This window comes from Crocodylus siamensis, chromosome 3 (genome assembly GCF_052110815.1).
Source record: "Crocodylus siamensis isolate JL-2025a chromosome 3, ASM5211081v1, whole genome shotgun sequence".
Lineage (NCBI taxonomy): Eukaryota > Metazoa > Chordata > Crocodylia > Crocodylidae > Crocodylus > Crocodylus siamensis.
Genome location: NC_143397.1, coordinates 116,077,955 through 116,094,113, shown reverse-complemented (window position 1 = coordinate 116,094,113; position 16,159 = coordinate 116,077,955). Strand labels below are relative to the sequence as shown.

Sequence of the window (16,159 nt, the reverse complement as noted above, 5' to 3'; positions counted from 1 at the left end):
TGAAGACCTTTGGGGGCACCTCTCCATCACTGCTGGTGTCATGTCTGTCTCTGGCATGCTTGGGAGAGGCTGCTGGGGATGCTGCCAAAGTGGTTCATGTGTGCTCTTCTGGGTTTGGGGCATGTAGGTGACAGGATGCAGTCTGGGCCATGCCAGGACATGCCACTCTCATGGTGTAGACAAATCCTCTGTTTGTTGATCTTGGCCCTCTTACGCATGTCAGAAAGCACACTTCCAATGCGTGTGGTTCCTGTGCCTCAGAATGTGGAAGCATTAAAATAAATGTGTTGCTGTAAATCATGGCAATTGATGCAAAACAATTCCCATGACTTCAGAGCATCTGTCCCCAGGCCCTGATTTGCCTCCTTTAAGCACTGTCTGTTAGGAGCATACCTCTGGGAATCAAGGGATAATCAAGGAAGAGAAACAAAATAATGACTAAGAAGATTTCCTGTCAAATTAGGTATCAGGCAAGATTCCAGGCAAACTGTTAAGCTTTTCTTAACAGGCCCCTCTGGGTTCTGGTTCACTTCATTGACAGGGCAGGACAGGGAAACTTGCACTGGTCTTGTAGCTATTCTGGGGACAAGCAGAGAGCTTTGTCATGCCTCTTGTGGTAGAGAAAAACTCTTCTGCTAGTGACATATGTGGTGCTGAGGCTCCCAATAAAACATTGTCTGTGTGGGCTACTGTTAAAATATCTCTTAAGCAGTGGAAAGAACAGCTGCAGGGTGGAAAAAACTGGGATAATTCTGCGTAGAGAAAATGGGCAGGGTGGGGTTTGATAAGTCTTCAGCTACAAAGGCAGCTGTTAGAGACTAGTGATCAAGTGTTCTACATATCTGTGTGCTGAAATTACAGAAAAGGAAATTTAGGTTGGATATTCGAAGGAACTTCTTAACTGTGAAGGGGGTCAGCACTGGAACAGATCACCTTAGAGAGGCCAAGGAGTCTTTGTTCCTGGAAGTTTTTGTGTGCAGGTTGGACAAGCTCCTGTGTGGGACAGTTCAAACAGGGAAGATCCTGCATAGGTTACTGAGATCCCCTCCTGTCCAGTAATTATATGACTGTTACAGACATCAGTGACCCAACACTGCATTCACATGGCACTTGATGTAAGGGGAATAAAACAGGAATTACATTTGTAAGGCTGAGGGTTCCCCTGCAGTGCTGAAGCAGATAGGGAGAGAGCAACATCTGATGCCCTTGCAAAATGTTTGGGCCCTACTGCATGGGTAGATGGCATGTGTTGTGCCTGTGAGCATGTACAGCAGATGCCCCTGGGATATTCTTAAAGACCAGAAGGACCATTAGATCATTCTATTCTGATCTTCTGAATATTACAGGCCATTAAGCTTTACCAAGCTGCCTGGTGTAAAACTCATTACCTTACATTTGCAGACAGGTAGATGCCTAATGTGCACATCAATAGTTTTGAAAGGGCTCAGAAGAGCAGCACAGATGTTGCTTAGGTCCAGTGATTGCAGCATGTCACCTGGGAAATCTGGTGACTGTGACAGATGGAGCATGCCATGTTAGTTAGAAGTACAAAGCTAACTGATCTCTAGGCTGAGGGTAGAAGCCAACTGGGGTAAATTTTTGTGGGTTTTGTAATCTGTAATCCATGATTTACTACATGTAAAGAGGTAGAACATTTCTGTGGAAAGAGTAGAGGAACCTGCAAGTCTCTCTGGAAATGGTGATTGCTCTGGGTATTTACTTTTTGTTATCACTATTCTCTAGACAACCTCTGGCCACGTCCAGTTTGACAACTGCAACTTCGAGAATGGGCAGTTACAGATCCATGCGCCAGGCACATGCCAGGTGAAGTTCTGCACCTTCAATCAATGCAGCATCAATTTCCACAGCGTGGCCCTCTGCGTCCTTGAGAACTGTGAGTTCATTGGCAGTGAAAATGCCTCTGTGACTGTGGAGGGCTCCCCGACCTCTGATCGGAACTGGGCCTGCAAGCACCTGACCATGCTGGCCAAGTCCCGCTCTGTTCTGTTACAGGCCCCAGATTCCTCACCTTGCAGCAGGTCAAAACATGAAGACTGGGGGGACTCTCCAGTGGGGAATATAAGGACCTGTGAGATTGTGGTAGGTGGGGACCACAGTAACTTACCTCCTGCCTTAAGGACTCAACCAGCGCTTGAACAGACTTGCGAGAAGGAGGCTGAGCTCAATGGGAACCTTTATACAGCCAAGGAGGGGGAAGCCATGACCCTTGACACAGACTCTAGTGATAGCGAGTTGAGCACCGGCAGTGAGAATGAGGGAGACGATCAATCGATGTACAAGCTGTCCTATCAGGCCCATAGCCTGAGTCACATGCTGACCAAAGTTATCTACAGCCGGCCACAAACCAATGGGTTGAATGCTCTCCAGAATGACTTTGAGCTCAAAAGTCTGCAACAGGAGCTGCAAAGAGACAAGGAGGCCCAGTCTCTTGCCAACTCTCTGCAAGGATGCCTCATCCGGCGGTGCCTTTTCAGGGATGGGAAGGGTGGAGTCTTTGTCTGCTCACAAGGGCAAGCCAAAATGGAAGGGAGCATCTTCAGGGACCTGACCTATGCAGTGCGATGCATACAAAGCAGCAAGGTGCTGTAAAGGCTGGTAAAGAGCCCTCTCTTCCCCGACCCCAGCTCCACAAATTTGGCCTTCCCTGGATTTCAATAAGCAGCTGGTTTACCCAGCTGAGCTTAACTAGCACCCCACTTGGTGCCTGTAGGAAAATTGTGGGTGCAAATGGAGGCATTGAGACATTTATCTGGCCTCACCCTTTGGTCAGGTAGTTAGATATCTGAATGCCCTCATTTTTTAAGGAACTTGACTCTCTTTGTGGCCCTGTGGTCAAAAAGCTGCTCAAGCCTGCTGGCTTATCGGGCTCGTGTAGTAAGTTAGGTCAAGGGCATATAGAGGCATGATTTGGCCAGCATCCATTTTGGCTGCCTTTGCCCTAGCCTAAATGACCACATGGGCAGTGATAGGCTAACCTGCTCAGACACAGTTCCTTCTTGGTCTCCAGTGATTAGAAGCTGAAGCCTATAGGTTAATATCGCTTTAGCAGCTATGATGTGGAAAAGTGGCCGTATATTCCATGACCGCTAGAGTTCAGAGTGTCTGAGTGTTCGTATCTCTTCAGAAAAGGCCTAGGACAGTGGTGCTTCATCTTCTGGCATTGTGAGCCAGACAAGTGGTGCAGGGTCAGTCCGTGGGCCAGGTATCATGGGCAGGATCAGTCTATGGTTCTGATCTAGCGTGGAGTCAGCATATGGATTCAGTCTGTGGATGCAATCTGGCATGCTGACCAAGTCCCTCACGCTGGGTCTGGCTGTGGAATGACCTGCTTGCTGGCCCACCCCTGAGTATCTGAACTGGCTGTAGAACTGCCCCGCAGGGCTGTCATCTGGCCTGCAGGGCTCTTTCTCAGGTCCAGAAATTTGGCAGGGGGGACGATGGTTACAGCATTAGTTGCTGTTATTCTGGAAGTTGCAGCAATTAATGCTGTCCCAGCTCCCCTGCCACCAAATTTATGGATCCACGGTGCTTCCCAGTATTGGGCCCATGGGGCAGAGGTTGAGCACCACTGGCTTAGGGAATGAAACTGGGGAAAAGGACATTTTGGGCTATCAGGAAAAACATCCTGACAGTGATATCTCTCTAGTGGAGTGGCACTGGCATAAAACTGGCATCAAGGAGAGGGGAATGAAGCCCAGCATCTCTATTGCAGACCAGCTGTGTAAGATTTATGGTACCCTTAATTATTCATGTCCTTGCTTTCAGGCTGTTGGTTCTGTCACTGCTATGCTAGGTAAGTACACTGCTTGCTTAGCAACAGACTGTTTGTTTTTTTCCAAATGAAATATTTGGTTTTGGAATTTGCTCTGGTAGTTGTGAGTTACTGGATGGCTCAGTTGTTCAACCCAAAGTTGGCCCAGAGTTAGATTCAAAATGTCATGGACTTGAGCACAATAAAAAACCCTCTGAAACAAAAGCAGTGCTTATCTCTGCAGCAGGGTGCAAGAATGTTTGTGAGGCCTCACAGCTTCTGTAATGAAGAGGAGGGCTCTGCAGACACTGGGCTGGAGGCAGAAGTTACATTGCCGATACCATGTTCTGTGAAACATTTGTTTCTTTGGCATAAGGATGTGGAAAAGGCACATGAACTTAGCTCTTGCATGCTGATTGGCTCTGCAAGCAAGCAAGATGCAAGGTGGGAGCTTATTTATCATTTGTTGCGTAGTTATTCTTCCTAGATGGAATGATTTGCAACTGCATCCTGCAGTGCTGCCCTCCTCCTCCTATTCAAGGTTGATAATCCATCCATCCTCATTGTTGCTTCCAAAAGAAGTAGAAAAAGGAATGGGGAAAGCAATTGTTAGCTGGCTTTGAAGCAAAAAGCTAATGATGGTGCCTGCAATAATTTATTATCACTTATTTATTGAACTACTATGATATCTGGAATCCTCAGGGATAGGCCAGGGCCCTCCTACACTAGACACTGTGCAAACAAGGAATCAAAAAGGCATCCTAATCAGGATAAAGTAATCACACAGATTACAAATGGGAAGAATTTTTATGTCACAGAAAGACATAGCATTTGTCCTGGGATAAACAATTTTATCCTGGGTCAAAATGCAGTTGTTCAGACATCCGTGTCCATTGTCCCAGGATAAATCCTAAAAAGTTTCACAGGATAAGAAGTACTAACAGTTTATCCCAGGGCATCTCAAAGTGTGCCTGAACTGTTATCTCAGAATCTCATTGTTGAATCAATAGCAGAAAAGTGGCAGTGCATTCAGCTGCTTGCTAAACCTTGGTTAGGGGGGCAATGTGCATACATGCTAATCCTGGAATATTTCTGTTCCAGGACAAACACAGGTAGAATTTTTCTAGGAACAAATGCAGCATCTGTTCCTACCCTTAGGCCTTCCCCAGCCAGGACAGGAATATCCTCTGCCTCATCCTGTTTTAACATTGTATACATTAATCCTCCCATTACTTGATGCTTGCTGTATAACAGTGCTAACATACGGGAGAGTTTCTCTTATCAGAAACAAGCTTGCTTGTACCTGCAGAGAATGTGCTTTCAGAGCCTTGTCCAAAGCCCATCAAAGCTAAGGAAGACTTTCCATTGACTTTGGCAGCCTTTGGCCGAGATTCATAGTTTCATAGTAGCGAGGGTCAGGAGAGACCTGAACAGATCATCTAGCCTGACCCCCTGCCACAGGCAGGAATGAATGCTGAGTTCACAAGACCCCAGACAGGTGATCATCCAGCCTCCTCTTGAATTTGCCCAAAGTAGGGGCAAGGACCACTTCCCTGGGAAGGCGGTTCCAGATTCTGGCCACCCTAACTGTAAAAAATTGCCTCCTGATGTCTAACCTAAACCTATTCTCCATCAGCTTATCACCATTGTTCCTCATCACCCCAGGTGGTGCTGGGGAGAATAGGGCTCGTCTTATTTGCTGAAGATCTCTCCTGATGAGTTTGTCGGCAGCCACCAGGTCCCCCCTCAGCCTCCTCTTGCCGAAGCTGAACAGGTTCAGTTCCCTCAGCCTCTCTTCATAGGGCTTGTCCTGCTGCCCTCTCACCAAATGGGTGGCTGTTCTCTGAACTGTCTCCAGGCTGGCCACATCCGTTTTAAAGTTCAGTGTCCAGTATTGGATGCAGTACTCCAATTGTGGCCTGACCAATGTCGCACAGAGGGTGAGCATCACCTCTGTGGACTGGCTTGAGATGCATCTTTGGATGCACAACAAGGTCTGGCTGGCCTTGCTGGCTGTGGTCTGGCATTAATGGCTCATGTTCATCTTGGAGTCAATAACGATGCAGCACCCTGCATTTATCTATGTTGAACCCCTTCCTTTTCTCATCTGCCCACTTTTGTAGTCTGTCTAAATCTAGTTGTAGCCTCTCTCTCCCTTCAAGTGTGCCCACCTCACCCCACATCTTAGTGCCGTCAGCAAACTTGGACAATGTGCTTTCAACCCCCTCGTCCAAGTCACTGATGAAGATGTTAAACAGTGCGGGCCCGAGGACTGAGCCCTGGGGGACCCCACTGCTCACCCGTCCACTGCCAGTCTCTGGGTGTGCCCCATCAGCCAGTTTTTTACCCATCCAACTGTGTAGGCATCAATACCACAGTCGCTTAATTCATTAATGAGAATGGGGTGTGAGACAGTGTCAAAGGCCTTCTTAAAGTCTAGAAAGACTACGTCCACGGTGACAACATCATCCAAGGATTTAGTTACCTGGTCATAAAAGGCAATGACCTGGACATTCAAAGGACCTGCCTTTGATGAACCCATGCTGGTTGCCCCTGAGCATGATCTCCCCTGCTGGCCCCCCACAGATGTGCTCCTTAATGATTTTCTCCAAGATCTTCCTGAGCACCAAGGTGAGGCTTATGGGCCTATAGTTACTTGAGTCCTCCTTCCTTCCTTTCTTAAAAATAGGGACCACATTAGCTAGTTTCCAATCCCCTGGCACCTGGCCAGGTGACCATGAATGCTCATACAGCCAGGCCAAGGGCTCCATGATGACCCCTGCCAGCTCCCTCAACATCCTTGGGTGAAGGGCATCTGGACCTGCAGATTTAAAAATGTCTAGCCCTTCCAGAAGATCCCTAACTAGCTCTGTACTGACCCAAGGCCTGTGAGAGCTATCCCCGAGATTGTCCCTACCTCTGGCAGGAGGGATATCCCGGTCCCTGTTCAAGAAAACAGAGGCAAAGAAACTGTTAAAAATATCAGTTTTCTCATCTGGCGTAGCCACATGGTTACCATTTGAGTCTTGCAGGGGCCCTACATTGCCTGGTGCCCTCTTCTTGCTCCCAGTGTACTTGAAAAAGGACTTTTTGTTGTCCTTAATCCTGGGTGCTAGCCTGAGTTCCATGTCTGCCTTGGCCTTCCTAATAGCCCTCCTATACTCACAGGCCAAGGAGGAGTACTCCTCCTTGGTGATAGCCCCTCCCTTCCACTGGTTGTGCAGCCCCCTTTTAGTCCTCAGGCATTCCTGAATGCCCTTGCTGAGCCATGGGGGTTTCTGAGCACCCTTACCCTCCTTGCTTCTCTCAGGGACTGTTACCCTTTGGGCCTGGAGGATCGCCCCCTTAAGGTACGACCATCCCTCATGGATTCCCATCTCTTCTACCTTCTGGGCCCTCAGTGGCTCCCCCACTAATCTCTGAAGCTCATTGAAGTTGGCCCTTCTGAAGTCAAGGGCTTTAGTCCAACTAGAGATGCACCGATATATTAGTTGCATGTCGGATCGACACCAATAAAGGGAAAATTAACATTATTGGCTATTGGCTTTTTTCACCAGTGTAGCCAAGAATGTCACCAATAAAAACAATATGTCTTCTGGCTGTGGCCCCTGGATGCCACATGCATGCATGCAGCCACACACAGAAATGCAGCCCGGCAGCGTGGAGAGCAGTGCCCTGCAGGTATGTCTGTGGAGGAGAAGGGGCATGTGGAGGGGCAGCTCGAGGCCCCCACAGTGAGGGAGGGAGTGGGGCAGGGGCTGGGAGCACTGCCCAGCCAGGGAGTGAGTGGGACCCAGGGCCAGGGCAGGGAGCAGAATGGAGCCATGGGCAGCTCATCCAGGGGGCGCAGGGGGGAGGAGGGTGACTTTCTGCTGTTGCACAGAACCCCACTGTGGGAGGCATGCGGGGGCATGTGTCCCCCCAGATTTGTGTGCAGGGTGGATGAGTGCTGCCCACTGTGGGCTTGGGGCTCTCTGTTCTTCTGCCTTTCCCTCGGGAGCCCCATGCCGACTGCATGTCTCCTGCCCACCCAGCAGCGGTGGGGGTAGTGAGTTATGCCTCCCACTTTTGAGTGGGCAGAGGATGCATAGGCACCATGGGGCTCCCAAGGGAAAGGCAGCGGGGCAAAAAGTCCCAAGCCCGTAGCAGGCAGCCCACATCTGCCCCCCCCCCCCCCTTCAGTACTTGAACTAAAGCTCACTTGACAAGCTTTAGTTCAGGTGTTGCCACCACCATTTTTAAGCACAGCGACATTGATCCCCTGGATGAGCTGTCTGCAGCTCTGTCCCCTGGTCCAGCCCCAGGTCCCATTTACCACTGGCTGGGCAGTGCCTCCAGCCTCTGCCCCACTCCCTCCCTCACCATGGGTGCCTTTATGTGTACCCGCATGCCCTTTCCTTCCCCCACACTCCTTCCACTCCACAGACTTACCTGCAGGGAGCTGCTCTTCATGCTGCCCAACTGCATTCCTGTAAATCGGTTATTGGATCAGTATTGGCTGATACAGCTGGTTAATAATTGGCTATTGGTATCAGCCAAAAACTAAACATAGTAGCATGTCCAGTCATGAAAGTGCAGTCCCCAGGGAAGGAGCACAAATCATTTGATTTTGGAGGGCCGCCCTCTCCTTTTTCCCTCCCCTCTCCCCAGATATTTCCTGTTCCTTTGTTTCCTAACAGTGGAAAGCAGAGGCTCTTTTTTCAACAGGTATTTCAGATGTGCACAGCAGTTTATTTCCCATGAGTTCCAATTTAAGTTGTTCAGTTCTTCAAACTAGTTCCAATAAATCCCTTGTAATCCAAGAAGTGGGAGGAAAAAACCCAGGTGGAAAAGAATGATGGACACCTCCAGAAAGAGACCAGGAAACAATGTTGAGAACTCATGGAAGGGAAGATGACCTACCAGAAGCAATGTGTAGTTGCTGAGCTGCAAAATACTTCCTGGGGCTGGGGTTTTGACTTGACACTCACAAATCTCCTTCCCTCTGGCCTCTTCTAGTGAGAAGGAGAAAATTCTTCCCCAGTCTCTTGACATATTTCCTTTTGAGTCTGAGCTACTTGAATACCTTTCTGCATAGGACTAATGCTAATATTGAGTGAACTTCATTTGATCCTGTTATTTTTTTCCCTTGATCTGCCATAAGAGACTGTTCCTTACCACTTCATTTTCTACTTCACTAACTTGATTTTAATTGATAACAAATTGAATGGAGATTAGCTGCTATGTCTTGGAAAGAATTTGTGAGGCTGGAAATTAGCCTGGATATTTCCATAGGGGACTCACTGAAGCAGGTGGAATCTTTTAGCTTTAGAACTTGGAAGCTTCATAATCAAGTCCCTGCCTATTTCCTCTTATGAAGGAACTGTGTGACATGATTCTTGGCTGAAGCAGCTTCCTTCTTATCCCACTGGAGGTGGCTGTGCCTTTTGGTTTGCAGCTGAAAGCCTTGCATCCAAGCAAGCTCCAGTGTCCAGAAACCCTGAATAGACTTTGAGTCACTCAGGGAACTCATGGGCAGGATCCCCTGGGAAGCCAGTCTGAGGGGTAGAGGAGTCCGGGAGAGCTGGTTGTACTTTAAAGAAGCCTTACTGAGAGTGCAGGAACAAACCATCCTGATGCACAGGAAGACTAGCAAGTATGGCAGAAAACCAGCTTGGCTTAGCAGGGAACTCTTCAGTAAACTAAGTCACAAAAAGGAAGCTTAGAAGAAGTGGAAACTTGGACAAATAACTAGGAAAGAATATCATCCCTGCATGCCCAAGCAGTGTTCTGAAGTCAGAAAGGCCAAAGCGCAATTGGAGTTGCAGCTAGCAAGGGATGTGAAGGATAACAAGAAGGGTTTCTACAAGTATGTTGGTAGTACAAGAAGGATCAAGGAAAGTGTGAGTATCTTACTAAATGAGGGAGGCAACCTTGTGACAGAAGGTGCAGAAAAGGCTGAAGTGTTCAATGCCTTTTTTGCCTCAGTCTTCACAGGCAAGGTCAGCTCCCCGACTACTGCACCAGGCCGCACAGTTTGGGGAGGAGGTGAGCAGCCCTCACCTCTTTCAGTGGTGAAGGAACAGGTTAAGGACAATTTAGAAAAGCTGCATGTGTACAAGTCCTTGGGGATGGATGGGATGCACTTGAGAGTGCTGAGGGAGTTGGCTGATGTAATTGCAGAGCCGCTGGCAATCATCTTTGAAAGCTCATGGTAATCAGGAGAGGTCCCGGATGACTGAATTGGAAAAGGGCAAACATAGTGCCCATATTTAAGAAAGGGAAAAAGGAGGTTTTAGGGAACTACAGATCAGTCAGCCTCATGTCAGTCCCTGGAAAAATCATGGAGGAGTGGTAGATATACTGGAAGGTAGGGCTAGGATTTGGAATGACCTAGACAAATTGGAGAATTGGGCTGAAAGAAATCTCATGAGGTTCAACAAGGACAAGTGCAAAGTCCTGCACTTAGGACAGAACAATCCCATGCACCAGTACAGGCTGCGGGCAGACTGGCTGGGCAGCAGCTCTGCAGAAAAGGACCTGGGGGTTATAGTGAACGATAAGCTGAATATGAGCCAGCAGTGTGTCCTTGGTGCCATTGGTGGCATGTAGGACATGCACGCAGGTGCATATACACCCCCTGAGATTGATGGTGCACTCCCTGCAATTGGCTGCTACCGCCACTGCCAGCGGTGCCTGTGGGTGGTCACCGTTTGCACCCTCCCCTCACTGCTGACACCGCCGGTGGCATCTACAGGTGGTTGCCGATCGCCAGCGGTGCTCGCCACCCCCTCCCACACCTGCTGCCGATAGTGCTGTGGCTGCCTGCGGGAGCTTGTTGCCACCTCACCCCCACCACTGCCTGCAGCTGGTTGCTGTGCTCCCCCAGCCTTCAGGGGTGCACGTCATTCATGCTTGTTGCCAAGAAGGCTAACGGTATACTGGGCTGCATTGGTAGGTGTGTTGCCAGTCAGTCAAGGGAAGTAATTATTTTCCTCTATTCAGTGGTGGTAAGCTCACATCTGGAGAACTGTTCAGTTTTGGACCCCTCACTACAGAAAATATATGAACAAATTGGAAAGAATCCAGTGGAGGGCAACAAAAATGGTGAGGGGGCTGGGGGACATGATTGATGAGGAGAGGCTGAGGGAACTGGGCTTATTGCATAGATTGTGGGGCTGGAAGGGACCTCAGATGATCATTGGGTCCAGCCTGTGCACCAACCAGGAAAGACAACTGGGGTCAAGTGGCCCCAGCAAGGTGACCATCCAGTCTCCTCTTGAAGATTTCCAGAGTATGTGATTGTACCACCTATGGAGGGAGCTTATAGTTTAAAGAAGATAAGACTATGGGAGGATTTAAAAGCAGCCTTCAACTACCTGAACCAGGGTTCAAAAGAGGATGAAGCTATTCTGTTCTCAGTGATGGCAGATGACAGAACACGGAGCAAGAGTCTCAAGTTGCAGCAAGGGAAGTTTAAGTTAGATATTAGGTAGAATTTTCTCACTAGGAGGGTAGTAAAGCACTGGAACAGGTTACCCAGAGAGGTGGTGGAAGCTCCATCCTTGGAGGTTTTCAGGACCCAGCTAGACAAAGCTTTGGCTGGGATGATCTAGTTGGGGATGGTCCTGCTTTGAACAGGGGGTTGGACTAGATGACCTCCTGAGGTCCCTTCCAACCCTAATTTTCTACGATTCTATGCAAGTAGCCCAAGATTTGGGGCCCAGGTTAAATCAGCCCATGAGTTGCCCCTTTACTAACATGACTTAAGGCTCTGCTCTCTAACATGAGTATATCTTCCATGCTGAGGCAGTGGGGAGTGACTAATGGGAAAAGACTGCAGCCTGTCTAACCAAGCTCCACATCTAATTAACAGATTCAATGAGCACTTTTTTGGAACGAGCAAATAAAAGAAGTATAGTTTAATTACCTCCTTGCTCATTAAAGTGGAAGTATGCAAAAGCAATTTGTAGGTTATTTCTCTGTGCTAATCAGACATGGGTTTAAGGAGATTTGACTGGGGAAAATTAAATGCATGAATGTTTAACTACTTGTATGCCTAAATAAACTGGTGTGTAGTGATTAGGTCACCAGTCTTAACTTCACCAGCTGGGACAATTCCACATCCAGAAGCCACCTTGGCTTATGATTACGTTATGGGTTTTGCAGCCCCATTCAATGCACTAATGCTTTCCTGTTCTGAAGAGAGAGAGAGGTTGCCTGGCACATCACTTGCTCAGCATTCTCCTCACAGCTCTACCTCCTAAGTGATAGTTGTAAAGCTCCACTCGTCTCAGCCATGCCTGACAGACCCAGGTTGTGGAGACTGCATGAAAGCCACCTGTGTGCCCCCTTACCATGTTGCTGGGTTTGGGGATGGGATTTTGTCCATCCACTCCAATCCATGTGTCCGTATCCAGGGAACAGTCCTTTTACTCGGGCATTGCAAAAGAAAAACCATCAAGAAGCAGCAGCACAGGCCATGTGCAAAGACCTAGGATAACGTAATGTGGTGAAAAATGTAATAGCCAGATCTTACAGCTTTCTTGCACCTTATGTCCAAGGATCAGAGAGCATTCCACCAATAGATGCCCTCTCCCACTGCCTTCGGTAGATATGTATATGTTCTTAGCCTCATCTCCTAAGTAGGTTGCCTACAGTGCCATGATAGCAGGAGGATCTTGCCCTGGGTCACCCACTACCACAATGTAGAGATGGGGACAGTTAAGAAGTGACCAGTTCATGAGACATGAATAGATGTTCATGAACTCAGAATAGGCAGCCCCCTGAAGCAAGAAGGCCAATGAAGGCAAGAAGGTTGCCAGACTCCAGAAGAGGCTGGATGTTGATGTAGATAGGGGAACCAATGTCATCCTGATTAGTGAAGGCAAAAATTGCAAGAAAAGGTATTAAACTTTGAGCTTTAGGGTTTAGGCCAGTATAACAAGGTGAGTACTCACAACAGTCTTTCTTTTACTTCCTGTAGTGTTCTCTCACCTTCCACGGAAGGAGCTGTTTGCTGTTGAGGACAGAGGTAGATAGATCATAGGTCTGGTTCAGACTGGCAGTTTCCCTGTGGGCTTAAGAGTAGGTGATAGAAAGGAGAGAGACAGCAATGAGCAAAGAGAAGTTCATATGTTGAGAACCTGTAAGTCCTGGTTAGGTAGGAGAGGTATTGTAATAATGCAAATCCAAGAAGAGGTTTTTTTCCCCCCATTCAACAAGGTGGGGGCAGAGGAGGAGAAGAAGCACAGAAAGAGCACTTGTCTTGGATTCATGGGATCAGAATCACAGAGAAGTAGGGCTAGTAGGGACGTCATCCTGTTAGCACCAGTCCAGTTTTGTAATCTGTCAAAGTCCTTCTGAATTGCACTTCTGTCCTCCAGAGGTCATTTAGTCCAATCCCCTGCCTGAGGCAGGATCATCCTTATACATACTATCCTATACAAACCCATTGTTTCACCTATAAGCAAAATTATAGGGTCAATCCTGTATAACAGGCATAACACTCTAGTCTGCTACAGGTAAAGCAGGGGAACCATGGTGTCCAATGTTCTGCTGCTGCAAAGGTTGCTAAAAATGCTCAAGAGATCCAAGGAAGAGGGCCACGACCCTTGCTACAGAGGAAGGCAAAACCTCACACAGTCCATACCATTCTGATCGTGGGGCGGAATTCATTCCCCACTCCACATACGGTGATCAGTCAGACCCAGAGAAGAGGGGCAAGACCCTCTAGCCAAGGACCCTCCAGCTAAAAGCCCCACCAGGAGCACTGGCCCACCTCAGTCAAAATCCTCAGCCTTGGTTGCAGCCAATACTCAGTGTTTCTGAGGAAGGCTCAAAAAACACCCCCCATCACATGTAGCAGAAGAAGGGGGAAAAAATCTCTCTTGGTCTACTGTGGAAACCAGCAAAGCCCAGAAACATGGGAAATACCCATAGTAGAATATAAGTATAGCTATGCTAGATTATCCCTGACCAGTGCCTGTCCAGCCTTTTCTTGAACACCTCCAATGATGGAGAGCCTACCACTTCCCTAGGCAGTCTGTTCCACTGCTTTACTGTTCTAACAGTGAAGAAGTTTTTCCGATACCCAGTCTAAACCTTGGTCCAACTTCAAGTCATTGGTACATGTCTCACCCTTTTCAGCATGAGGGAAAAGCTGCTTTTCCTTTTCTCCATGGGAACCCATCAGGTATTTGAAAATTGCTATCACGCCCCTTCTTAAGCATCTTTTCTGCAATCTGAGCATGCCTATTTCCTTTAACCCCTTGTATGACTCATCTTCCAAGCTCTTTATCATTTGTTATAGGCCTCTGGACCTTCTCTAACTTTTCCATGTCCTTTTTGAAATGTGGAACCCAAAACAGCATACAGTACTCTACATGAGACCTACCCAGTGCCAACTAGAGAGGCATTATCACGTCCTGTGTTTTACACCTAGTGCTTCTATTGGTGCATCCCAAAACCACATCTGGGCAGCTACATCACACCACAGACTTGCATTGAGTCTGTGATCTACCAAAGACTTCTTTGAAGTGCTGCCATCCAGCCATGTCACCCATTTATATTTGTGTTTATGATTATTCATCCTGAGGTATAGCACCTTTCATTTGTTGCCATTAAACGTCATCCTGTTCGCACCAGTCAGCTTTCTAATCTGTCAAAGTCCTTTTGAATTGCACTCCTGTCCTCCAGGGTCTTTGCAGTCCTTCTCAGTTTCATGTCATCTGCAAACTTGCCCAAGAAGCTCTCAATCCCAACATCCACATCCTTAATAAACATGTTGAACAGCACTGACCCAGAACAGACTCTTGTGGGACTTCACTCAAGGCCTCATGCCATTCTGATCTGGAGCCATTAATAATTGCCCTTTGCTTGTGGCTATTGAGCCAGTCGTTTATCCACTTTTAAGTAGTTTTGTCCAGCCCGCATTTCTCCAGTTTGTCTATGACTTGAGAAGGTCCTGTGGAACCTTGTCAAAAGGCTTGCTGAAATCCAGATACAGTGTTTTCTTCATCCACCCTAGTAGCTCTTTTGTCACAGAAGGAGTTCAAGTTAGATTGACACGGTTTGTTTTTCATAAATCTACGCTGGCTGCTTTTGATCAGCCATTCCTCCTCCAGATGCTTGCAAATGGACTTCCTTACGATATGTTCCAGTGACTTCCCAGGTATTGAGGTGAGGCTAAAACACTCTAGTTCTCCAGGACCTCCTTTATGCCTTTTTAGAGGGGCACTATATTGGCAATGGTGCTGGCAGCTATGGCTTTGACTCTGATCTGGTCCTGGGGCTGGAGCTGGAGCTAGAGTTATGGCCAGAGCTGTCACCACCTCAACTACTGGGCCAGAGCTAAAGCTGATCAGCAGGTGCTGTGTGTGGAGACTAGTAGCAGGTAGGGACCAAGTGGGAGGGTGTAGGCACCTGTGGGAGAAGGCAGCAGGGGGATGTGCCAGAGGGGACAGACATGGTGGGGGCAAGTGTGGCAAGGTACACAAGCACTGTGGGGGGGTGCAGGGAGTGCAGGTGATGGGAGACACGTGGTTGAGGGAAGAAGGAGTATAGTGGGCAAGGGATGGGGCTCAGACTGTCTGTCCCCCTGTCACCTGTCCACCTGTTACTGTTTGCTGCCCTGGCTTTGCTTTCCCTGCTGCAGCAGTGGGGCAGATGAATTGAAACAACCCAACAATAATTAGCTCTATACATGGGATATTAGCACAACATAATTTTTCCATGTATAGAATCTCATTAGCGGGGGCTAGCCTGAAATTCGAAGTTGTCTTAGATCTGGGTAAATATAATGTTTCCCAGGGTTGCTAGCTTTGGGTTAGGAGCCTGCTTTCTGCACTAAGCGCAGATGTGTGACATTACCCAAGGTGATAAAATCCTACTGAAGGCCAAGGTGTTGTTGCCAGGTTTTCAAATATCATGGTATTTGATGATTGTTTTTTTGTTTTGTTCTTTTTCTCATACAGCTCCAGCTCCTGGAATCATGTGATTATAAGACTCCATTTTCTTTTTCTTTTTAAAATATATTTCTAGCCATCATGGTGATAGAAGGAAGCTTAAAAAATTGACTAGAAGGCCAAGAAAAAAGACTTAGATATATCCTATTCAAACCAGTCTCATGATTTTTGAACACCTGGGTTGGCATACTGCCAATGGATAGGAAGCACTTGGTCCCCTTTACAAAGCACAGCTGCGGATTCAATGCCAATTAAAGTTTTTCAAGCAGTGTCTTGCTTGGCTGTTCAATTTAGACAATAACTTCCCTATTATTGGTCCTTCCTTTTTGTTCTTTTTTAAAATATCAGTATTGAAGATATCAGTCTTTAGCATGTTTATAAGAAAATTAAGGATATTCAGCTTCTGGTACATTTCAAGTTGACACAGCCCTTTTAAAGAAAT

At 47.6% G+C, this 16,159-nt stretch overlaps 1 protein-coding gene across 3 annotated transcripts in view; it reads left to right on the top strand.

The window, feature by feature from the left end:
• FBXO10 (F-box protein 10) overlaps nt 1-16,159 on the top strand; it is a 65,944-nt gene that overhangs the window by 15,190 nt on the left and 34,595 nt on the right. For all 3 annotated transcript variants that reach the window (XM_090039069.1, XM_090039068.1, XM_090039067.1), the window contains exon 3: nt 1,744-2,601. In XM_090039069.1, the coding sequence (XP_089895195.1) occupies nt 1,744-2,601 (858 nt within the window). The remainder of the gene's footprint in view (nt 1-1,743; nt 2,602-16,159) is intronic.